At 32.2% G+C, this 26,021-nt stretch overlaps 1 protein-coding gene across 2 annotated transcripts in view; it reads right to left on the bottom strand.

Annotated features, from left to right (window-relative positions):
* The window catches only part of LOC126883017 (uncharacterized), a 94,281-nt gene that overhangs the window by 54,417 nt on the left and 13,843 nt on the right, over positions 1-26,021 (bottom strand). For both annotated transcript variants that reach the window (XM_050648186.1, XM_050648187.1), the window contains 2 exons: positions 17,584-17,693; positions 76-4,826 (listed from right to left, as the gene is read on the bottom strand). In XM_050648186.1, the coding sequence (XP_050504143.1) occupies positions 76-4,826; positions 17,584-17,693 (4,861 nt within the window). The remainder of the gene's footprint in view (positions 1-75; positions 4,827-17,583; positions 17,694-26,021) is intronic.

Consider the following 26,021-nt stretch of genomic DNA (forward strand, 5'->3'; position numbering starts at 1 on the left):
TCTGCTTGATTGGCAGTTTAGTGTGCTGTCAAATATTAAGAAATACATTATACATTACAGAAAATACGTACTTACCATCTCTTTTTACGCCAAGTAGAGGTCTAGTGCGTGTGGAATAAATCTTTTTTCCTGGATATTCAGGATAAGGGCTATTACTTAACATCAAAGCGAATGATGAAGATGCATCGTCCATTCGTAAAACATCGGAATTTAGTCTCATTATCTTTTCTTTCTTGAGGTTACAAGTGTCGACTATTTCATCATCATCATTGATAACAGTTCTATTTACTAAAGTACTGCTACGACCAATGTCAAATGAAAAAGCTGGCTTACCAGCATTGCTGGCGCAATCCAGAAGATTATTGCTTAGTTGGCTGTTGGTAGATTTTGCTTCCTGACTATTTTGATAATCATTTGAAGTCACCGAGGACTCTTTGAGCGAAGATGAATCATATACTGTTAAAGTTGTATCATTGGGACCAAACTCTTCTTGTATTCTAGGGATCAATAGATGTCCTGCATTTATTTCACTTTTATCTGTGGTTTTTAATCTACTTTCTACAATTGAAGGAAATCCTTTATTTGTAGGGCTTGTTAATCTTGCCTCGTTAGTTTTAAAACTCTCGTCCATTGAGTTATTATCGGACAATGACACATGATCACCCCTTGGATATTGAATACAACTAGAATCTTTGCTTATATTTGCATTATCATTATTTTTATCGTGGTCTTCATGATGTTTCGGTTTAAGATCATCACACGATTTCAATACTTTATTTCTTGATCTAGTTACAATTCCTGAAGTTGTCAATTTTAGTTCTGTATCTTCTTCCAGGATATTCATTTTATTATTTATTTTGCTTGTTTTTAAATTATAATCTTCGCCAGGTTGTAGCAATGCATGCTTAGATCTGGTTAGTACATGTGACGATACAAGCGGATCGTCACATGTAGGAACCGGACTCTTAAAGATACCTGCGCTGGTTTGGTGTTCGGCAACATTATACTCTAACTCTACACGTTTCTTTATATTAAAATCTTCACACAACTGAAGATTTTTACTTTGAGCATATGTCGGCATCTCTACTGGAGTTTTGTCAATATCTTCTTCGTTGCTATGAATAAGTACTGGTCTGTCTTTAATTTCCGCTAAGTTAGTGGTTGTATTATCCTGTTTCTGTTTGGCCGAGTTAAATTCCTCACGAAATTTAAGGAACTGTTCTCGAGATCTAGTTAGTATTTTTGACACCGTAGGATTTTCTTGGATTTTGCCAGCGAAACTGTGTTTGTTCTCTTTAAGACGCATTTTAGAATCTTCATCATTTTCTAGGGGAAATATTTTGTGTTCACTACGCATATTATCTTCTTCACAAGACTTTTTAATCTGGGTTTTAGATATTGCTCCACCTTCTAAAGATTTTTCTTGAGTTTTTCTCTTATATTCATCAACTCCTGTATGTTCTTGGTCAGTATAAGCAATATGTTGCAGTGTATCTGCAAATTTAGTTTTTTTAATAGGTACCAAATATTCTTCATCTTTTGCTTGTTCATATGGTTTAATATTATCCACTCTGTCTGAAATATTTGTACCATTTTCGATCGTTGCATTTTTACTGGGATTATCTATTATTTTCTGGTCGGTACCATCATTGGGTACGACATAAGTGATTGCTATAGCTTCTAAATGATGTGTTTCATCAATACTCATGTTGCACTCATTTTTAATAGGATTACCTCTTATTTTCTGATTGGTACCATCATTGGGTACAACATAAGTGACTGCCATACCTTCTAAATTATGTGTTTCATCAATACTCATGTTGCACAAATTTTTACTAAGATTATCTGTTATTTTCTGGTTGGTACCATCATTGGGTATGACATAAGTGACTGCAATATCTTCTAAATTGTGTGTCTCATCAATACTCATATCACACACTGTTGCATGTACGCCAGCTGTTTTATCTATAGTTATATCACACAATGTTCCATTAATATTTCTCTTGCTAACCATAGATGTGTCTGTGTTTACAGCATCCTTACATACAATTTCATTGGTTAATTGTATATTTGAATTTTCACAATTTACAGTTCCACTATAAGATTTGTAATTAACTAAGATGTCGTCTTCGGGTTGTGGGAACACACAGGTTAACTGCATACTGGTGCCAAAACTCTTATTGGTATTTTCTTCGGAAGTTTTAGTGATGATGTTTTTATTTGAAGATGTTTTAACACTTTTGTTGGATTCTGGGAATTGACAACTAATCTGCACACTAGTATCAATATCCCTGTTACTATGATGTACATTATTTGGAACTATTTCTTCTAGCTTCATACTAGCTTGTCTAATATCATGTATATTATTTGACATTATTTGATCAGTGGGCGGAAACTGCATACTGGTGTCAAGATTCTTATTGGTATTACCCTCACTACCCATATCAGCAAAATTTTCATTTATTTTACTAGTATTTGGATCAGTACATGTCATCTGCATACTATTATCCTTATCTGTACCATTTATATTTGATTGGCCACTGGTTGGAAAAACGCATGTAAATTGCATACTGGTGTCAATATTCTTATTGGTAATACTCTCAGAACCCTTTTCATTTCCCACATCAACAAAATTTTTAATGATTTGGCTAGTATCTGAATGAATACAAGTCATCTGCATATTGTTATCCATCTCTGTTTTTGTATCTTTTATTTTATTTGAAATTATTTGATCAGGGTTTGGAAAAACGCAAGTAAATTGCATACTAGTGTCAATATTCTTACTGGTAATACTCTCAGAACCCTTTTCATTGCCCACATCAGCAAAATTTTCAATGATTTGGCTAGTGTCTGGATGAATACAAGTCATCTGCATATTGTTATCCATCTCAGTTTTTGTATCTTTTATTTTATTTGAAATTATTTGATCAGGGTTTGGAAAAACGCAAGTAAATTGCATACTGGTGTCAATATTCTTACTGGTAATACTCTCAGAACCCTTTTCATTGCCCACATCAGCAAAATTTTCAATGATTTGGCTAGTATCTGGATGAATACAAGTCATCTGCATATTGTTATCCATATCTGTTTTTGTATCTTTTATTTTATTTGAAATTATTTGATCAGGGTTTGGAAAAACGCAAGTAAATGGCATACTGGTGTCAATATTCTTACTGGTAATACTCTCAGAATCCTTTTCATTACCCACATCAGCAAAATTTTTAATGATTTGGCTAGTATCTGAATGAATACAAGTCATCTGCATACTGTTGTCTATATCTGTTTTTGTATCATTTATATTATTTGAAATTATTTGACCAGTGTTTGGAAAAACGCAAGTAAATTGCATACTAGGGTCAATATTCTTACTGGTAATACTCTCAGAACCCTTTTCATTGCCCACATCAGCAAAATTTTTAATGATTTGGCTAGTATCTGGATGAATACAAGTCATATGCATACTGTTGTCTATATCTGTTTTTGTATCATTTACATTATTTGAAATTATTCGACTAGGGTTTGGAAAAACGCAAGTAAATTGCATACTGCTGTCAGTATTCTTACTGGTAATACTATCAGAAGATTTTTGATTACCCATATCAGCAAATTTTTTAATGATTTTGCTGGTATCTGGATGAACACAAGTCATCTGCATACTGTTATCCATATCTGTTTTTATATCATTTATATTACTTGAAATTAGTTGGCCAATGGGTGGAAAAACGCATGTAAATTTCATACTGGTGTCAATATTGTTTTTGGTAGTATTTTCAGAAGATTTTTCACAATTCCCACCAGCATATACAGATCTTTTATCCATAGAGCTGGTATCATTATCTTTTTTTGTATCATTTACTTCTCGATTTCCTAAGGATCTCTCCAAAATGTGACCGTTATTATTTGTAGAAACTATTTGTGTGAGTTGCATGGTTGCTCCTGAATTTTCGACATTTATCATACTTACATTTTTACTCTCATCTACGAGTATGTCAGAGGTTATTTCCATACTAATTTCTGAATTATTAAAATCTTTTTCAGGAATATTGTTATCTTCTTTTGAATGGGTACAGGTGAGTTGCATATCTGGACAGGCTACAGTATTGGTCTGATCTACTATTGTAATTTCTAATTCTTGGATCTTATTTTTTCGAAATAATTCTGGGTTTTGAAAAAAATCTGGAACCTTTTGAGTATTGTTGGTTGTTGGTAAAACATTTGTTAAATTATTATCTGCAATTATAGGAATATTAAAATCAACAATGTTTTCTTTGTTCAGATCAGATTCAAATCTTTTTACTGTCTGTGTATAAAATAAATTTGAAGTTGGTGCAAAATCTGTGAGTTTTAACGAAATATCTGTAAGTTCCATGTCTTGCGTTGTATTTTCAACAGAAATATTATTATTTGGTAAAATACTAGACATACACGTCAGTTCCATAGTATTTTCCTGATTTTGAGTTTGTATACTGTCTAAATCTGTAAATTGAATTTTTGAAGTCTTCATTTCTGTTTTAAACATACTGTCATGAACATGTATACTACCCTCTGCGACAAATGGGTTCTTCAGTATTACCGGAACATAATTTTCTTTGTTGAATTCATCAATGTTTGTAGTGTTTATACTCAGAGATCTAACTGAAGTATTTTGTTGCCCTATAAAAAATGGCTCTGCTTTAATTTCCTCATTCCCATCATTAAACGTAAGAGCATTTACAGAATGTTTATCCAAAAATCCTTTAGTTTCACTGGTTGAATCTGTATGATTCACCTCTTCTTCATATGTATTATCCCAAATAGTATTTTTCTCGGGATCGGCAGCAAATGGCCTGGAAATATATAAATATAAGAATGCCACAATATAAAAAAGAAAAAAAAAACTAAGAAGATGTAAACCTCCGAGATGTTGAATCGGGTTTACGTCTTAACGTAGCAAAAAAACAATTAATAAAAAGTAATAATAAAAAAAAACAAATTAAAGATATTTTTTTTATTAAACACCAATAAGATGCTTAAGGACATTACAATCTGATCAAATAATGTGATCAATGAGCAACTTATTTCTAACCTAAATTACTACTAAAAAACTTAAGACTAAGGACAAACTCGATAGTACCCCCTAGATTCTGTTAATATATTGCACAAATTTTAACTTGTACCATCACTTGCACCGTGCACTATTTTTCACTTAACTAACTCGAAGGGTTTCTTCCTCTTGAGTCTTATAGCTAGATCCGTGTTGTCGAGGAGCTGGATGGCCTCAACATTGACGTGTTGAAGAAGTCGTTGTTCGTGACTCTTGGCAAATTTTTCTATGGTCTTGTTAACAGTATCCATGTCTAGGTCCCTATGGAGATCACTGTTCCTATAGTACCATGGAGCGTTGACAATGCTCCTTAGCACTTTGTTTTGGAATCGTTGAATGATAATTAAATTTGTATTACTAGCGCAGCCCCATAGTTGGATGCCATATGTCCATATAGGTTTTATAATCTGTTTATACAAAAGTATTTTATTATAGATCGAGAGAGTGGATTGTCTTCCCAATAGCCAATACATTTTTTATACTTCATGTTAAGCTGTTCTTGTTTCTTTTTAACATGGGCCTTCCAGCGTAGCCTAGCGTCTAGTGTAATACCCAAATACTTTGCGGTGTCGGCATATGGTATCTGAGTATTATTTAAGTTAACAGGAATGTATTGATTTTTCTTGTTTGTAAAATTTATATGCACTGACTTCATTTCGTTTAATTTAATTCGCCAGCGTTTAGTCCACTCGTTAAGTCTGTTAAGAGATATTTGTAATTTTCTTGCTGCTTCTTCATGGTCTTCACCTACGGCTAAGACGGCAGTGTCATCAGCAAAGGTAGCTATTGTATTATGTTGTACTTCAGGAATATCACTAGTGTATAATAGGTATAGGACCGGTCCTATCACACTACCTTGTGGTACCCCTGCATTGATTTCCTTTAGTTCCGAGTAGGCTTCTTCTTGCTTAACCCTAAAAACTCTCTCTGATATATAAGATTCCAATAATTATGTGTATTGTCTTGGCAAAATCCTGCTTAATTTGTACTTAAGTCCTTCGTGCCATACCTTATCAAAAGCTTGCGCCACGTCGAGGAAGACAGAGGAGCAAACTTTCTTTCCTTCTAGCGACCTCTCTATTATATCCGTTATTCTATGGACATGGTCGATAGTTGAATGACTTTTTCGAAACCCAAACTGGTGTGATGGAATTAGAGCCTTAGCATCTATGAGAGGTTTCAACCTTTTCAGCAAAAGCTTCTCGTACAGCTTTGAAATTACGGGTAGCAATGAAATCGGTCTGTACGATGATACTGTATTTGGTTGTTTTCCAGGTTTAAGGATCATTATGACCTCAGCCACTTTCCAATTAAAGATATAAAAAAATTAAAAAAATATAAAAAAATAAATATGTACAAAAAAAATATTTACAACCAAAACAGTGTATTATTTAGATACTAATTGTAATATGTTAGTTTGTTATGTATTTAGAGTTAGAAATACAGAAAAAATTCCTATGATTGAAAAAACAAAGTTTGTTTTTAAAATAACAAAATGTCTGGCTAATTGGCTCGGCCAAAGCCATCAAATTCACAAAAAAAAGGGTGCCAATATATTATTATATGGTCTGGAAAATATTGATACCGAGTTAATTAAAAAAGACGGTCATAAACTCGTAAGTAAAATCCATCAATTAATAGAAAAGGTCTGGCAACAAGAAATAATGCCAAAAGAATGGAATAGTAGTATTACTGTACCAATGAACAAGAAAGGAAAAAAGGAATCATGTATGAACTATAGAGGAATTCCACTAATCAATACTATAAAATATTGGCTTCGGAATTACTAAAAAGATTACTACCATACGTTGAAGAAATAGTTGGTGACAACCAGTGTGATTTCAGGCGTGGACGGTAGACTATTGATCAAATATTTACTATAAGACAAGTGCTTGAAAAATATAGGGAGTATAATTAAGACATGCATCAGATCTTATACACTAAGCATCAAAATTAACGCACCACCTTAAAAATGGGACATTTTTGATGTCTCGTATTTCCTAAACGTGTTGTCTGATTTGAGTGATTTTTTTAGTATATTATAGCTTTATTCTTCAAGAATATCGATGCAATAATATTATTGCTAAAGAGGTAAGTGTCATTGTATACCGGGTGTAACAATGATAGTGTGTTTTTTCCTTAAAGTTTGGAAAAGTCCGCATATCAGCCAAAAATATGCGTTCACTACTGTACATCAAGTTTACTACCAACGTCTCTGTTACTGAATATTTAACAAGTACAGGGCAATCTACACTGCGCGTCATAGAAAATGGGTACCCTAAAAAATAGATCATTTTTGATGTCGCGTATCTCCTAAACCTGTTTTTTGAATATGTTATAGCCTTGTTCTTTGTCAATATCCCTGTAATAATATTTTTGCTAAACAGGTAAATTTTCATTGTATACCGGGTGTACGAATCAAACTGTGTTTTTCTCTCAAAATTCGCAACACCCTCTGGAATATTATAGCATTTATAAAAAACTGAAATTAAAAGCCAATTATAGCCTTAGGCTTTCTTAACATTTTGCTTTTTGATTCATTCGCTTATGTTGAATAATAAAAAAGCAATGTAATAAAGTACTTTAACAACTTGCAATGTTATTCATCAATACAGAATGTTCCTAAATAAGTGCGACAAACTCTAAGGGGTAATTCTACATGAAAAAATAATAACCGTTTGCTTTATAAATATATGTCCGCAAATGCTTCGTTGCCGTGATACGGGATGTTGAATTTTTTCTGACAAACTGACGATTTACTTATTGCTCTAAAACTGGTTGAGATATGCAAATGAAATTTGGTAGGTTTTAAGAGGTAGTTATTGCGTAATTTTTTGACATATAATTAAGAATTTTATATTCACCATTGGCGTGCATACGGGTATAAACATTGTAGATACATCCCGAATGCACGCCAATGGTGAATATAAAATCCTTAATTGTAGGTTAAAAAAATGAGAAATAACTACCTCTTAAAACCTACCAAATTTCATTTGCATATCTCAACCGGCTTTAGAGCAATAAATAAATCGTCAGTCTATGAAAAAATTCAACATCCCGTATCTCGGAAACGAAGCATTTGTGGACATTATATTTATACAGCAAACAGTCATTATTTTTTCATGCAGAATTACCCCTTAAAGTTTGTCGCACTTGTTTAGAAACATCCTGTTTTGATAAATAACATTGCTAGTTGTTAAAGTACCTTTTTTAAAGTAACTTTTTTATTATCCAACCTTTAACAAAAAGCCTAAGGCTACAGTTGAGTTTTAATTTCAATATTTTGTATACGCTAGAATATTCCACAGGGTGTTCCAAAATTTGAGGAAAAAACACACTATCATTGTTACACCCGATATACAATGACACTTACCTCTTTAGCAATAATATTATTACATCGATATTCTTGAAGAATAAAGCTTGAAGAATATACTAAAAAAATCACTCAAATTGGACAACAGGTTTAAGAAATACGAGATATCAAAAATGTCCCATTTTTAAGGTGGTGCAATAATTTTGATGCTTAGTGTAGATTTTAAACAGGCTAATGATTCAATCAATTGTTCAACAATATGGCCTTAGAATATGTCATGCGAAAAATTGCCTTTACCAATGAACTAGATGCAGTAAAAGTTAATAGTCAAGGATATTTGCCGGACCTTTGAAGAAGCTGCATTAAACATCGGTCTAAAAATAAATCAAGACAAAATAAAATACATGGTCGTTTCAAAATAAGTACGACGGCGAATAAGACAAAATATGACTATAAACGATCATAACTTGTAAGTGGTTAGAGTTTAAATATCTAAGAGCAACAATCACCAATGACAACACAATAAAATGAGAAGTTGAAAAGCGAATAATGATGGGAAACAGATCTGACAGATAATGAAATAATCAACTTTTCTCATAAGATGCAAAAATCCCGATATATTAGACCATAATACGACCAGCAGTTGCGTATGGAAGCAAAACATGGATGCTACAAAGAGTGATATGCGGAACTTGCAGAGGCAGTGTGATAAACGAATGACGGTGCAGACACAATAATGAGTTAGAGTCTCCCTTTGGAAAGGAAAATCTAGTCAGATATATTTAAAGGCCAATAGACTAAGATGGGCAGGGCATGTGATACGCAGTAATGACAATCACCTTATAAATAATGTTTTTTGGGAAAGACCAAATGGAAGACGGTCTCTAGGACGGCCTAGGAAAAGATGGAAAGATGCAGTCAGAGAAGATCTCGAGTAAATAGGAGTGGGACAATGACAAACAGTGACACATGGCCGTCAAATATGTATAGAATGCAATGGTAAACGCGGCAAATACTCGCAAAGAGTTGTAATGCCATTGACGGTGATGAATATATTACACTGTAGCGATGTTGAAAAAGTATCTATTCGTTACAAAGTACTCCGTACTTACGAATACCGAAAGTAACGATTACTATACAGAAAGGCACAGGCGCGGATCCAAGGGGGGATCATTGGAGTCAATTGCCCCCTCTTTGTGATCTCGCCTGGTGTCTACTGACAATGTTTTTAAGAAAGACATTATGATTGAACATAATAGGGGAGTGCAATTAGAACGAGAAGATACAATGTTTCGGAAAAAATCAAACAAGGTTATATTTTTCTAAAACTTTTTTTGTTAGTTTATAAATATGTTAAAGTAAAAAGTTCTACTCACAAATTTCGCCGCTAATTGTTTATTAATTGTTTAAACAATAACAATTGTTTTGTATAAATAATGTTAAGAATATGGGTGAATTCAACATTTTATTTTGATAAAAAATGTTTTTATTTTAGTTTTGATTATGCTGAACCCGAATCTGGCATTACAATTTGCAAATTCAAAATGGCGGATTCAAAATGGCGGATTTTTTCCTAAAATTCCTTAAAAAGCAGTTGTAAAATCCGAATTTTTTTTATAAAACGTGTTTGTTTACATATATGTGGATATTTTTGAGAGGTTGCTGAACCCGAATAAAATTTTGATAATTTAAATTATAAAATGGCAGATCCAAAATGGCGGATAACTTAAAAAATAGTTGTAAAATCATAATTTCTTTACAAAATGTATTTATTTCTACATATATTTATTTTTGAGAGCTTTGATAAACCTAACTTAAATGTTAACATTATAAACTATAAAATGGCGGATCCAAAATGCGGATTTTATAAAAAGAACATAAAAAAGAACATTTTTCTAAAACATTTATTGTCTTTATTTTTAACAGGTTGTTGAATCTGAATTAAAGATTAAAAATTTAAATTTCAAAATGGCGGATCCAAAATGGCGGATATTTAAATGAAAAACAAGTAGAATCCAATCAAACAAATATGAAATTTCATTCTTAAAAAAAAAAGATAAACAAATAATTTTCACAATAATATTAAAAATTAAAATGTATTAGAAAGAAAGAACAAATTATTCAAAATCTATCTCTTCAATATTCAAAAAATTGTTGCAATGGGATCATAAATAAAAAGTTATTCTTAGTAAAAAGCTCTGCATATTCTAAAACTTTAAATGCAATCATAAAATATCAATTTTTATCAATTTTGTACAAGATATGTCAATAAATAAAAATTTCAGTTAGGAGTAAAATACCTATATTTTTCATAATACTGAAAATTGTTATTATGGAAAGCTGTTCAAAATTAAAAACGATGTGTCAATATGCAGTTACACTTTTATGCAATTTTTTTACATAATACCTCGTATAATATTGATAAAATATAATATTTTATATTTGCATATTAAGTGTTAGACCATGAACACGAATATGACGAATAACTTTCTTCATAAAATTAATAATAAATCAGTTATCATAAATAATAAGTGAAAATTTAATGATGTTTGGTATAATTAATTTGAAACAATATTAAAAAAAAACAAATTTTCTATGTCTTTTTCTTTACTCTTGAGTGAAATTCATATTTTTTGACATACCTCTTACAAAATTAACAAAATTTGATATTTGATGGTTGGATCTTATGTTATATACGATGCAGAGTATTTTATAAAGAATAACTTTTTTTCGTAAAACTGATATTAAAAAAGTTATCAATAGGTTCCAAGTTACGCAAACATACTGTATAAGAGCTAAAAAAAAATTTTTTGTTGAACATTGAAGCTTATTATTAAATTAATTTTAGGTAAGTTTTACAGAAAAAAGGTTTGATCACTCTGTATATACATTTTTCAGCTGGTAATTTTCGGTTTTTGTATTACATTTTTGTTATCTTACTTAGTTTTCTCAAAAACAAATTGTTTATTTCATTTTTAGACTAAAATAATTCAGTGTTTTATAAAGATCACATCCTAGGCTTTAAAAAAATATCAAAAAAAATTGTATTAGATTTATTCAAACTTGAGTAATACCGTCTTAAAGTGGTGGGAATTCTGTAGAACTACGAAGTTTTCAAAAATTACATTTTTTGAGACAGCGTATTATTTGAATTACATTTTTGAGATTTTTTTTGAATGAAACATCGTTTAGTAAGATGATTGAGAGGTAAGTTGTGCAAATTTGAGAGCTTTATAAGTAAAATTGTATTAGTTACAGATTTTTAAATCATTTTTAAACAAAATTCATGTAAGTCTCACTTTCCGCCCACACCGTACTTATATCCATACATTTTATTTCTTTTTATTACAACCATAAAATAGCTTATTTCATATTGTTTCATGTCCAATTTGTAAAATTTCTTTTGATCCATTAGTTAAAGAATTACATTAAAAAAACTCAACCGTGCACTTCTTCAAACGCTAGTTTACAGTGCGCCAATGTGTGTGAGAAGGGTGACTTTAGCGTTATAAATAAAAAATTACGGAAGCTAGAGATTTAATTTTAGAAAAATATTTATATAAGGTTTTTTTTGTAAAATTTTCTGAGTTTTTCAATGGTCAAGTCAGTTTTTTTCTAAAAATTATATTTTCGGAGTTATTTAAAAAAAACATCTAACTTCGCTGTTCATTTGTTTAATAAAAAATGAAGCACCCACTTCTCGAGTAGAAGTTTTTTATATGTTGTTTATTAAACATTTCTTAATGAAATTACAAAAAGTTTTATCTTGTTTGATTTTTTCCGAAGTGAAAATCTAAATGCACTCCCCTATAAATAGTGAATTTTGTGTCCTGTTGATAACTGAAACATAAATATGGAAGAATTCCATGAAATCGAAAATTATTAAGTCTTTGGAACATAATAAATGAAAAAGTATTCAATTCAGTGCCAGAGACGAGATAAAAATAGTAATTGCCGGTGCTATGTTATGGTTTCGTTTTGTTTTCGAAACAAAACAAAAGTAAGGGATGCCGTGGAACAAGCGGCTAAATTAAAATGGAAATGGGCTGGACACAACGAACGTCTCGAAAATGGTAGATGGAGCAAGGAAGTTGGAAACTGGCGACCGTACGAAGCGAAGAGACCAAGAGGAAGACCTCAAATGCGCTGGAGCGATGACATCAGAAGAGTCGCAGGACCAATGTGGAAACGCCTCACACACAACAGAGATGAATGGCGAGAAATGGGAGAGGCCTTTATTCGACATTTCGAATAGAAAAAAAGGCTATAAAAAAAAATAAAATGTTATGGTAATTTGATCATTTAGTAAAACCCCCAGAATAAGAGCCGCTTTTAGAAGGATGTCCAAAGTATTATGTAACAGAGACATAAAATTGGCATTAAGGATCCGACTACTTCGCTGCTACGTGTTCTCGGTCTTACTGTATGGTGTCGAGTTTTGGACTGTGAATAAAATCGAACTAAATCGCCTTGTGGCTCTCGAAATGTGGTGCAAGAGAAGAATTTTAAAAGTTTATTGGATAGAGAAGATCCGAAACTACACAATACTAGAATGTCTCAGCAACACTACTGCGATTATAAAAAGCATCAAGAAGAGATAGCTGGATTATTTCTGACATTTAATGAGAGGTCCCAAATATGAGTGGCTACAAAATATTATTTAAGTGAAAATAGCAGGCAAACGCAGTCCAGGACGAAGAAGAACTTCATGGTTGATTTAGGGTGACAATAAATAAAATTAAGATACCTATGATGGTAACCAACGTTCTGAAAAGACATGGTACATGAAGAATAAGAAAATAACAGCCCATCCCGAAAAAGAATCCTGCGTACGTCAGTCACGAGATAATTTTTATTCCATTGCCCTCACCTTGCAAGGTTGTTGGATCCGCCGTTGGAAAGGCAAATCGCTACTTTGATTACTGATTACTTCGTACCAATATACAGAATGGGCCAAAGAAAAGAGTCCACCTCAATATTTGGCAGTATTTGTTAGATTTTAAGGAAATGACGAAACAGGTCGATTTTTGTTCCAAGGGAGACACATTTTTACGGTGCATACATCTGTCATTTGTCAACCCCCTCCCTTCCATATGCCCCACCCGTCATTTTTAAATAGACAATAGGGGTCGTGTGCTAGCTCATTTGAAAGGTTATTCAATTCTCTGTTCAGTAATATTAACATTGCATAATTATTTATACAGGGTGTCCAAGAAAAATTATTTTGAATTAAAAAAAAATACCAAGTTTCTTGTAAGTTTTTTTTAGTTTTCTTGTAAGTTTTTTGGTATTTTTGTGATTTATGGTATACAGCCAGCTACAGGAAGTTTATTTTCCTCGTGGATTTTGAATTAAATTAATTGATACAAAAAGAAGAATGTATGTAATTTATTTAACTCAAAATACATTCTGCTGCTGACAGAAAATAGAAAAAAAATGTTTATTTGATAAATAAACATTGCTTATTGCTTAAATTCAATATTTAACCTACCAAGACAGATGGGTGACAGCTTGAACATTGAAATTAAGCAAAAAGCAATGTTTATTTATCAAAAAACATTTTTTTCTGTTTTGTGACAGCAGTAGAATGTATTTTGAATTAAATAAATTACATACATTCTTCTTTTTGTGTCAATTAATTTAATTTAAAAACATTTTTCTTGGACACCCTGTATAAATATTTATATTAATGTTTATATTACTGAATAGAGGACTGAATAACCTTTCAAATGAGCTAGCACACAACCCCTATTCCCTATTTAAAAATAAGGGGTGGGGGAAGTGGAAGGGAGGGGATTGACAAATGACAGATGTATGTAGCGTAAAAATGTGTCCCCCTTAGATCAAAAATCAACCTGTTTCGTCATTTCCTTAAAATCTAATAAATACTGCCAAATATCGAGGTGGAGTCTTTTCTTTGGCCCACTCTGTATGTACAGAGAGGCAAATCGTTACTTTGATTACTCTGATTACTTCGTACCAATCGTATCAGAGCGAGTAACGACTATTGTATCTACAACCAATACACTTGATTACTTTCTAATACATTGTATCCCAGCGAGTAACGGACGGGATCGGTATTTTACGAGTGTTATCGAATATCGTTATCGGTGTGAAGCGTTTTAAGGGTGTGAGCCTCAGAGCCTCACACTGTGAGGGTGAGGAGAAGATAGAAGATGAAACAGAGGGAGATATAATGGTATTCGTAAAATATGTAATGTATGTCATTAACAAAGATCGAATGCGAGAACTCTATATTTTTATCTAGATCGGTGAAGGACGTTGTTACATCGGAATACCTATACAAAATACCTACCTATTGAGAAATACGATTTTCGATATGATTACCGGTACTCAAATACAAAAGTAACAAAAGTAATCATAGTAATCAAATCATTTTTATCCCTTAAACAGATCGGTGAAGGTCGTTGTTATATCGGAATACCTATACAAAATACCTACCTACTGAGAAAAACGATTCTCGATATGATTACCGGTACTCAAATACAAAAGTAATCATAGTAATCAAATCATTTTTATCCCTTAAATAGATTGTGAAGGTCGTTGTTACATCGGAATCCCTATACAAAATACCTACCTATTAAAAAATACGATTCTCGATATGATTACCGGTATTCAAATACAAAAGTAATTACAGTAATCAAATCATTTTTATCCCTTAAACAGATCGGTGAAGGTGGTTGTTATATCGGAATACCTATACAAAATACCTACCTACTGAGAAATACGATTCTCGATATGATTACCGGTACTCAAATACAAAAGTAACAAAAGTAATCATAGTAATCAAATCATTTTTATCCCTTAAACAGATCGGTGAAGGTCGTTGTTATATCGGAATACCTATACAAAATACCTACCTACTGAGAAATACGATTCTCGATATGATTACCGGTACTCAAATACAAAAGTAATCATAGTAATCAAGTCATTTTTATCCCTTAAATAGATTGTGAAGGTCGTTGTTACATCGGAATCCCTATACAAAATACCTACCTATTAAAAAATACGATTCTCGATATGATTACCGGTATTCAAATACAAAAGTAATCACAGTAATCAAATCATTTTTATCCCTTAATTAAACAGATCGGTGAAGGTGGTTGTTATATCGGAATACCTATACAAAATACCTACCTACTGAGAAATACGATTCTCGATATGATTACCGGTACTCAAATACAAAAGTAACAAAAGTAATCATAGTAATCAAATCATTTTTATCCCTTAAACAGATCGGTGAAGGTCGTTGTTATATCGGAATACCTATACAAAATACCTACCTACTGAGAAATACGATTCTCGATATGATTACCGGTACTCAAATACAAAAGTAATCATAGTAATCAAATCATTTTTATCCCTTAAATAGATTGTGAAGGTCGTTGTTACATCGGAATCCCTATACAAAATACCTACCTATTAAAAAATACGATTCTCGATATGATTACCGGTATTCAAATACAAAAGTAATCACAGTAATCAAATCATTTTTATCCCTTAATTAAACAGATCGGTGAAGGTGGTTGTTATATCGGAATACCTATACAAAATACCTACCTACTGAGAAATACGATTCTCGATATGATTACCGGTACTCAAATACAAAAGTAATCATAGTAATCAAATCATTTTTATTCCTTAAATAGATTGTGAAGGTCGTTGTTACATCGGAATCCCTATACAAAATACCTACCTATTAAAAAATACGATTCTCGATATGATTACCGGTATTCAAATACAAAAGTAATCACAGTAATCAAATCATTTTTATCCCTTAAACAGATCGGTGAAGGTGGTTGTTATATCGGAATACCTATACAAAATACCTACCTACTGAGAAATACGATTCTCGATATGATTACCGGTACTCAAATACAAAAGTAATCATAGTAATCAAATCATTTTTATCCCTTAAACAGATTGTGAAGGTCGTTATTACATCGGAATCCCTATACAAAATACCTACCTATTAAAAAATGCGATTCTCGATATGATTACCGGTACTCAAATACAAAAGTAATCACAGTAATCAAATCATTTTTATCCCTTAACAGATCGGTGAAGGTCGTTGTTATATCGGAATACCTATACAAAATACCTACCTACTGAGAAATACGATTCTCGATATGATTACACCGGTACTTAAATACAAAAGTAACAAAAGTAATCATAGTAATCAAAGGAACGAATACTGTAAATGATTACTTATACAAACGTAACGATTTGTAACGAATAGTCGAAAGTAACTATAATCAACATCACTATTACACTGGCCCAAGATAACGAAGAGTCGTGAAATGAGGAGGGCGGATTATCAGTTAAAGGAGCGAGAAAGAGAGAGAGAGAGAGAGAGAGAGAGAGAGAGAGAGAGAGAGAGAGAGAGAGAGAGAGATAGAGAGAGAGAGAGAGAGAGAGAGAGAGAGAGAGAGAGATAGAGAGAGAGAGACAGAGGGTAGGAAAAAGGAATTATGGAGGGGGTGATAGGAAGAGGTGTAGAGAGTGATGAAAACTACTTTTTTTGAAACTAGTGTGAAGATATGGCCTTTTTCTATGGATGCTATACAATGTGCAACTTCTCTCACTACTTACTTACATACATTCAAAACGAACAATTTCTCAGGCAGTGAGAAAAGTCGGCCATTGCAGTGAGAAATATTTTTTCTCACGGGTTCACCGCCGGTTTACATACATATGATCGCCATTTCCATGGTAACATGCACAATACAAACACAATTATTTTTGTCAAACAAAATGTGTTCAAACTTGTCAAAACTTATCAAAAATTACTTTTTAAGACTGTTCAACTGTGAATTATAATTTTAAATAAATAAAGTATATAAATATTAAGAATATTAAATACCTATGTGCATATATGTATTTTATTTCAATTTAGGCATATAATATACCTAAAAGCACCTAAATTATTTAATTTTGAAGTTTGAACTCTTGACAAAAACGCATCCATAGAAAAAGTACAGTGTACAACACGAGAGAAAATGACATAATTATCTCTCGCTTGATTTGCGGCACTCGCCTCGTGCCTCGGCTCGTGCCAACAAACTTCTGCGCTCGTGAGAAATATGTCTTTTTTCTCTCTTGTTGTACAATATACTATTGCTTACAAAATCTTGCTGAAATTAATAGAATTAAAACAACTACTCACTTGACAAAATTACTACTTGCAAAACTAACTCGTCTAGCATCTCTGGCAGGAACTTCAGAATTAGAATCATTCAAGTCAGACTGGTTTATACTTTTTCTTGGTTTTAATATCTGGAACAAAATAATTAGTAAATTAATATATTTGGTATGAATTTTAGAACATACTGGTTGCTCTTGTCTTCTTGAAAATTAAATGTCTTTTACTTTATCTCTGATACCTCCCGTTTATAACAGGTCACTATCTCGTAAGGTGCTACAGCCTAACTAAGCGTACGTTCAGAGTGGACGAGCAAAGAGCAAAGAGCAAAGAGCAAAGAGCAAAGAGCAAAGAGCAAAGCGGAGAAATCAAACTCATACTGGCAAACGGAGGTGCACAGAGTGCTAGCAAAGAGCAAAGCGGCGAAACCAAACAAGTTTGATTTCTTTGGTCCATGTAGTGAGACCGCTCCCGTCTGAAAAATTTTTTGATTCGGTTTCTTTGTCAATTCCTATTCAAAAATGTCCCCTTTAAACAAATCTGAAGAGCACCGGGCGGAATTTTTGGGCAGAAATTGTTTAAACAATTTTATCTACTCTATGTTATATTATGTGTAAGTTTTTAGTTTGTGAAAACTGTCATTATAGATAGCAGTGCGTGAAGTGTTTAAAGTGAGCGTGAAGTAACAATGTATTTTAAATGGGACTTACTTTTTCGCACTGTTTTTAACACACTTTCATATAATCAAATATCCTTAACTTTGGCGTTGTCATGGTGATGACATAATGAGCAATAAATTACGACAAAAGTTTTTACAGTTTTGTGGTTTGAAAGAAGTTAGAATTTTTAAATGTCAAAGTTCTAAAAATTGTAGAATAGAAATGAATTCCAGTGACGAAGAGTTACAGTTTTTTTATTTGTTTATGGTAGAGTAGATAAAATATTGTATGAAACTGTGCATGAAGTACTTTTTGCGAACTTAGCGATGTATAGCACTCGCTCCGCTGTCGCTCGTGCTCTAAATATCGCGTGCGTTCGCAAAAAGCATACTTCACGAACTGTTTCATAAATAACTATTTTTAAACAAATACAAAAGATCACGTTTTTTTGCTCCGGAACATATATTTTTAGACGAAGTAGTTTTCAATCCTAATAGTAAATTATTAATATTGAAAATATTAAAAATATTACTAAAAGATTTTTAAATTGCAAACTTATTGGTACACTTTCCTGGTGACACCACCAAGACTTCTACAATTTGCAAGTCAAATGGATGCTGCAGTGAAGACGAGAGGGAAGGAATTCTACACTATGTAATTCACATCCCCCGTCTGCAGCTGGTACAGTTCCAACGGAAAAATGCACCTAGTTAGGCCGCACCTACATTGGATCCGATTTTCTCCGATCAGATCAGATCCGACGTCGGCCGACGTCGGAATAGAAAATAAACCCATAGTATTAAATGGGGGTGCCTACATCGGATCCGTTTTTCTCCGATCCGATCAGATCAGATCAGATCCGACGTCGGCCGACGTCGGAATAAAAAATAAACCCATAGTATTAAATGGGAGTGCCTACATTGGATCCGTTTTTCTCCGATCCGATCAGATCAGATCCGATATCGGCCGACGTCGGGAGTAGCTTCTCCTATTCTCATCGAGAAGTGTTTGGTTTCATTCCGATTGGTTGCACGTTGAGTTGCAATTTTAGTTGCAAGTTGGTTGCAAATTGGTTGCAAGATGGTTGCAAGTTGGTTGCAAATTGGTTGCAAACTGGTTGCGAGTTGGTTGCAAACTGGTTGCAAACTGGTTGCAAGTTGGTTGCAAGTTGGGGGTTGCAAGCTAACATGTTTAAATATATTCAATGTCATCATCTCAACACTTCATCGCAACTTATTGTCGGTGGTCGGTGGTCGGAAGATAACTGAACCAATGTAGGCATCCTCGCCGGAAAACCGGTCTGATCGGATCTGATCTGATCGGAGAAAGACGGATCTAATAGGGCTTTTCATCGACTGTCATTTGTTTCGAGCTTCTGTCATGTGTCACATAATATTGATATATCTACGCCATACGTCTTTGGTTTGTATTGTTTATATACCAATAACGTATGACGTAGATAAATTATTATTATGTGACACATGACAGAAGCTCGAAACAAATGACTGTGAATGAAAAGCCCTATGTAGGCACCGCCTGTCGGATCGGATCGGATCTGATCTGATCTGATCTGATCGGAGAAAATCGGATCCAATGTAGGTGTGCACTTACTCTACGGAGTAATACGACTATAAAATAAAAATGTATACCATTTTTATTCAGTTCGCATTTTTATTATTATATATTTTTAGGTTTTTTGGGTTATTCTAAACAAAAAAGGTATCTTGTAATTTTTCCCAAAAATTAATAGTGTTCGAGTTATAGGCGATTTAAAATCTGAAAAATGCGAAAATACGCATTTTCGAGGCTTAAAAATTCATATTTCAATTAGTATTTTTGAGGTTAGCAGATACCTAAATTGATGATTAAACATTCAGCTTCGATTCTGAAGAGTGATCGCGTCTAACCTTAATTTATACCGTTGTTTTTTAATTGTTAAATATGCGTCTTTATCAGATTTTTTTGCCGGTGCGGCGCGCTCTATTTCAAAAATCTCCTATTTCCTCCGAAAATTATTTTTTCTAGATTTTTTGGGATATTCTAAATAGAATAAGTTTCTTGACATTTTTCTCAAAAGTTAATAGTTTTAAAGTTATAAGTTAATAAAAAAACTCATTTTTGGATTTTAAATCGCTTATAACTTTAAAACTGTTAACTTTTGAGAAAAATGTCAAGAAACTTATTTTATTTAGAAAATCCCAAACAATCTAGAAAAAATAATTTTTGGAGGAAAATAGGAGATTTTTGAAATAGAGCGCGCCACATCGGCAAAAAATCGGATAAACACGCATATTTAACAATTAAAAAACAACGGTATAAATTAAGGTTAAACGCGATCACTCTTCAGAGTCTTGAGGCTCAATGTTTAAACTTCAATTTAAGTATCTGGCAACCTCAAAAATACTAATTTAAATATGAGTTTTTAGGCCTCGAAAATGCGTATTTTCGCATTTTTCAGATTTTAAATTGCCTATAACTCGAAAACTATCAATTTTTGAGAACATTTACAAGATACCTTTGTTGTTTAGAATGACCCACAAAACTTAAAAATATATGTTCCAGAGCAAAAAACGTGATCTTTTGTATTTGTTTAAAAAAAATTGTTTAAACAATTTCTGCCCAAAAATTCCGTCCGGCACCCTTCAGATTTGTTTAAAGGAAATTTTAAAATATTTTTAAATAGGAATCCACAAAGAGACCGAATCGGAAATTTTTTCAGACGGGAGCGGTCTCACTACATGGACTACTGTGAGAGTAAAGAGCAAATATCCTATAGTCCTATAGATTGTGTATCCTTTGCCAATGTGGATAAGTGAAAAAATTAGATGATTTCCGAAAATTTGCCTCGGTAGCAATATACCTCCAGCCGATGGGTCAAATTTACAAGTGGCTAAGTTGAACAAATTCGTTGAATACTGTGAATCATTGGTAACCTTATCAATACTTCGCTGGTCTATATATTTATGTCCGTCGAAGGGTGAGAATTCTTAGAAATATTTTACTCGTCAACAAGTGTCCTTATCCGCATAGACGTCGACGTGGGGTGTTTTGTTTCTTGTGACATGGGAATAAGTCACAATTAAGTTTTAAATTAAATTTATTTGACGTTTCGATTTCCAACTTGGAAATTATTATCAAAATACACAACTTTAATAATTTAAACAAATTTTGTTTTTGTTGCTTGGTAAAAAATTCTTCTCTAATAATTTAATTTTATCTCACTCATTCATATTGACAATTCAGACATAATATATTATACATTTTAAAGTAGATTTATCTATTAAATCTTAATCTTCGATTTATTGTCTTCACTCTTGTTCGTATTCTCACTGTCTTGTCTTTCGTTTACTTGATTAAAAGAAATGCTCCACCATCTTTCTATTTTTAGTAGGCGTGTAAATTGGAGATATAGTTCATTAAAATGAAACCAAACATTGCTTTTTGGTGGTGCCAATTGCCATTATTCTTTCACGTTTTAATATCTGTAAAATATTATTCATGCCGTTCCCAAAGATCAAGGATAGTAAATGAAACTCAATACTTATTATAAACACACATCATAATGACAATTTAAAGTGGAAATTGACCTTGAAATACTGTATAGGTACTCTTAATTAATAAAATTTTACTTTATTTATTATTTTACTTCGAAAATAAGCCCACTTTGAAAATTCAATTTATTTGACGTTTTGACTTCCACTTCGGAAATCGTTATCAAAATACAAAATATTAATAACACTTTCAGAAGTGGAAGTCGAAAATATGCCAAAATGCAAAATTATTTGCCAAGTAAAATAGTGTATTCGCTCTGAGCGTTAACAAAGTGTCAAAGCAAAATCGACCGATCTGCTCATGGTGGCGGTTTTTTGAAAATTTATCAGGACGCTTTGTGTATGTTTAAATGAGACATTTAAAAAAATGCCGTGTCACGGTAGTGATATTATGTATTAATATAAACAGAAAATAAAAACGCACTTAATCTGATATAAATTTTTCTATTTCCAATATTGATTATCAGTTTGATTTTGTATACATAACCTCACTATCGCAGTTTATGTCAATAAATCTTTATTAACGAAAAAGAAAATATTTTTGTTGCACTATAAATTACAGTATAAATTAATAACGAATGAATTCTAACAATTGTATTCGGTTATTATCACTACAAAATAAAATATTCAAGGTTAACAAAATAATCCCATAAGACTCAATGTTAAAACGTCTTGAGAAAATCTGACAGCGTGTCACGTGACTGTAAGTAGAGGGGAGACGCACGGAGCCAACATATAACTAATATTGGATATAAATGGAAAATAGAAAAATAGAAAATAGAAAAAAATGTTTAATTCAGAAATAAACATTGTTTTTCGCTTAAATTAAATAATGTTCAAACTGTCAAGGGGCAGATGGGTGGCAGCTCGAGTATTGAAATTAAGCGAAAAACAATGTTTATTTATCAAAAACCATTTTTTTTTTGTCTTCTGAAAGCAATAGAATGTATTCTAAATTAAATAAATTACATGCCTTCTTCTTTTTTTTTTTGTGTCAATTTAATTCAAAAAAAATTTTTTGAACAGCTTGTATAAATAATTATGTTAATGTTTATATTGCTGAATAGAGAATTGAATAACCTTTTAAATAAGCTATCGCACGACCTCTATTGACATTTAAAAAAATCATCGATTACGTCATCACGCCCAGATGGATGACGTCACTAGTGGGATATATGTCTCAAAAAATCATAATTTAAAAGTAAAAATCGACCTGTTAGGATTTTTCCTTAAAGTCGGTGGCTTACGAAATAACCAATTTATTCCAAACATTTGCACCATACTGTATGTAATTGCATAAGATGCCACAAAGAAATAGATTCAGAAGAATATTTACTTTATTTTGTTAGACAACTAGAAAATATCTGTCAAAACATACATGATAATTTAATAATTACATCGATCTTAGATTTAACTTTTACGTAATTACGTGTATAAATAAGTAATAAATAATTAAAATATTACTTTGGTACGCCACTGCAAATTTGACAAGAGAACTATCGGTGACTTGCTTTAAGTGCGATGTTGCCAATGAAACACCTTCAATTAAAAATTGTCGAAGTATACCGCTCCTATCCATACTGCCGAGTGGAAAAAAACTAAACTCTCGTCTATTATAGCGTAACTACACGCTATTAGCACTTCTTTGCTCTTTGCTCGTCCACTCTGAACGTGCACTTTTTGCTCTTTGCTCTTTGCTCGTTGCTCTTTGCTCGTCCACTCTGAACGCGGCCTTAGGGTACAAACACAGTGGAAGTGGTATCCGCTTACGGCAAACCAAGTTCGTATTAACAATTACATTTCTAAAGAATTCCATTGTTGTTCTGGTGTCCCAGAAGGGTTTCATTGCGGTCCCTTGCTCTTTAACTTGTTCATTAAAAATATTGGTAAGGCTATCAAAAACTCGCACTTTCTACTACATATTTGCTGGTAATCTTAAGTTATTTCGTTACATATTAGTCTAGGAACCGAAGCTTTTCACCTCGCAATTTTTACAGGATAGATCGATTTGCTTGATTATATCATTCATAGGAGATTCTGGCCAATAGAAAGCTACATAAATAAAAATTAAAGTCATTATTTTTTGATGATTTTAACTTCCAATCGTATAGTAAGATATTTGATCACGTGTTTAATTCTGTCCAATCAGATTAAAATTATACTGAGAATTATCTACTGTAGAAAATTACAGAGAGAATTTTTTTAAGTAGATTGTTTTTGTTTAATGGCAACCACTTTCCTAGTTTTGACAACTGTCACATTTAAGAAAATATCCATAATATACGTATTAAAAAATAATCTTACGAATATCACACGAGAGTAAGAATAAATAAGAAAATAATGCTTCATTTTTACTCAAATTTGTTGTCATTTGGCAATAGCCACTCAAGCCCTGCGGGATCTCGTGTCTATTGCCAGACAACAAATTTTCGAAAACTGTCGCATTATTTTCAATTTATTCTCACTCTCTTGTGATATTATACCCGATAATTTTTGATAATATCCCGTCGTCAAGTATATTACGTCAGATCCCTTCGTTGCTACGAAAAAATACATTCAGTGACATTAATGACAATTAATGTTTTAACAATTATAAAAGTGATGACTTTCAAACGTCAAATATTTATAACAACTGTGTGTTTAATTGTACTAATTTGTACTTTCATAAATAAATTACAATAAAATTTTGGTTTTGAACAGTTTTATTCATGAAATAATCGCAGCAAAGTGCACTCGATCTCTCAAATTATTATCGAATTTTTGCCTTCGTGACACTTTGACATAATTTCATTTCCTTCGGGTCGTGAAATTGAAACTGTCAAAGTGTCACTCGGGAAAAATTCGATAATTTTAGAACTCTTGTGCAATTACTACTGATTATTTCATTCATAGGAGATTCTGACCAATAGAAAGCTACAGAAATCTGAATTAAATCGATAATTTTTGATAATCTCCCGTCGTTAAGTATATTACGTCAGATGCCCTTCGTTGCTACGAAAAAATACATTCAGTGACATTAATGACAATTAATGTTTTAAAAATTATAAAAGTGATGACTTTCAATCGTCAAATATTTATAAAAACTGTGTGTTTAATGGTACTTACATAAATAAATTACAATAAAATTTTGGTTTTGAACAGTTTTATTCATGAAATAATCGCAACAAATTGCACTCGACCTCTGAAATTAATATAGAATTTTTGCTCTCGTGACACTTTGACATAATTTCACTAGCCGAAGGCTCGTGAAATTAAAACTGTCGAAGTGTCACTCGGGAAAAATTCAATAATTTCAGAGCTCTTGTGCAATTACTACTGAAAATTTGAGAATAAGTAGTGGATAGTCCAAGGATCAAAATCTATATGATGCCGAAAGGCGCTTTTACCATGGGGGTGGTTGCCACCCCATCTCAGGAGTAGAAATTTTTTCTTATATGTTGACCACAAAAGTTAATAAAAATGTTCATTCTAAGCAAAAAATGTTCTATACATTTTTTTGATAAAATAGTTTTCGATTTATTCGGTATCGAAAGTGTTAGTTTTATATCGAAAATATCAATGTTTTTCGATATAGGTACTCATTTACGATTCACTCAATTTTTGCCGTAGAAAAAATTTTTTCAAACCAAGTTCTTGAGAATTGAATAACCTACAATTTCATATTGAAACATTTTTTCGTATCTCTGATACTAATCTTTCTATTCTAAGGAAAATGGCATTTTTTACCACACTACAAAAATTCATTAATCGCTTTTAACTCCAGTTTTTTCAAACTAATCATTCTAAGCCAGTCATACTTCTAGAATCTATTAATACTACATAGATAAAGAAGACTGAGTAAGGCCAATGACTAAAAATACCGCTAACTTACATTATTGTGCTTCCAATTGGATTTCTCCATTTTATTTTTTTCAAAAAAATATATTGATTTTTTAACCGTAACTTTTTTATTTTTTATCTTAAAAAGTTTGGTAAAAAAGAATTTTGTAGATTTTTACAAGATCTATAAGACTAATAATATTAAATCATTTTAAAAGCCTCGGTCGCAAAAAGAGGTGACTTTGAAAGGGTAAGTAAAGGTGGTTGTTGCATGTTATTACAAGTTTTAATTGTCAATAGCTCACTCAATTTTTGCCGCAGAAAAAAATTTTGGAAACCTAGTTCTTGGGAATTAAATAAGCTACAATTTCATATTTAAACATTTTTTGTATCTCTGATACTAATCTTTCTATTCTGAAGAAAAGGGCAGTTT

This window comes from Diabrotica virgifera, chromosome 4 (genome assembly GCF_917563875.1).
Source record: "Diabrotica virgifera virgifera chromosome 4, PGI_DIABVI_V3a".
Classification (NCBI taxonomy): Eukaryota; Metazoa; Arthropoda; class Insecta; order Coleoptera; family Chrysomelidae; genus Diabrotica; species Diabrotica virgifera.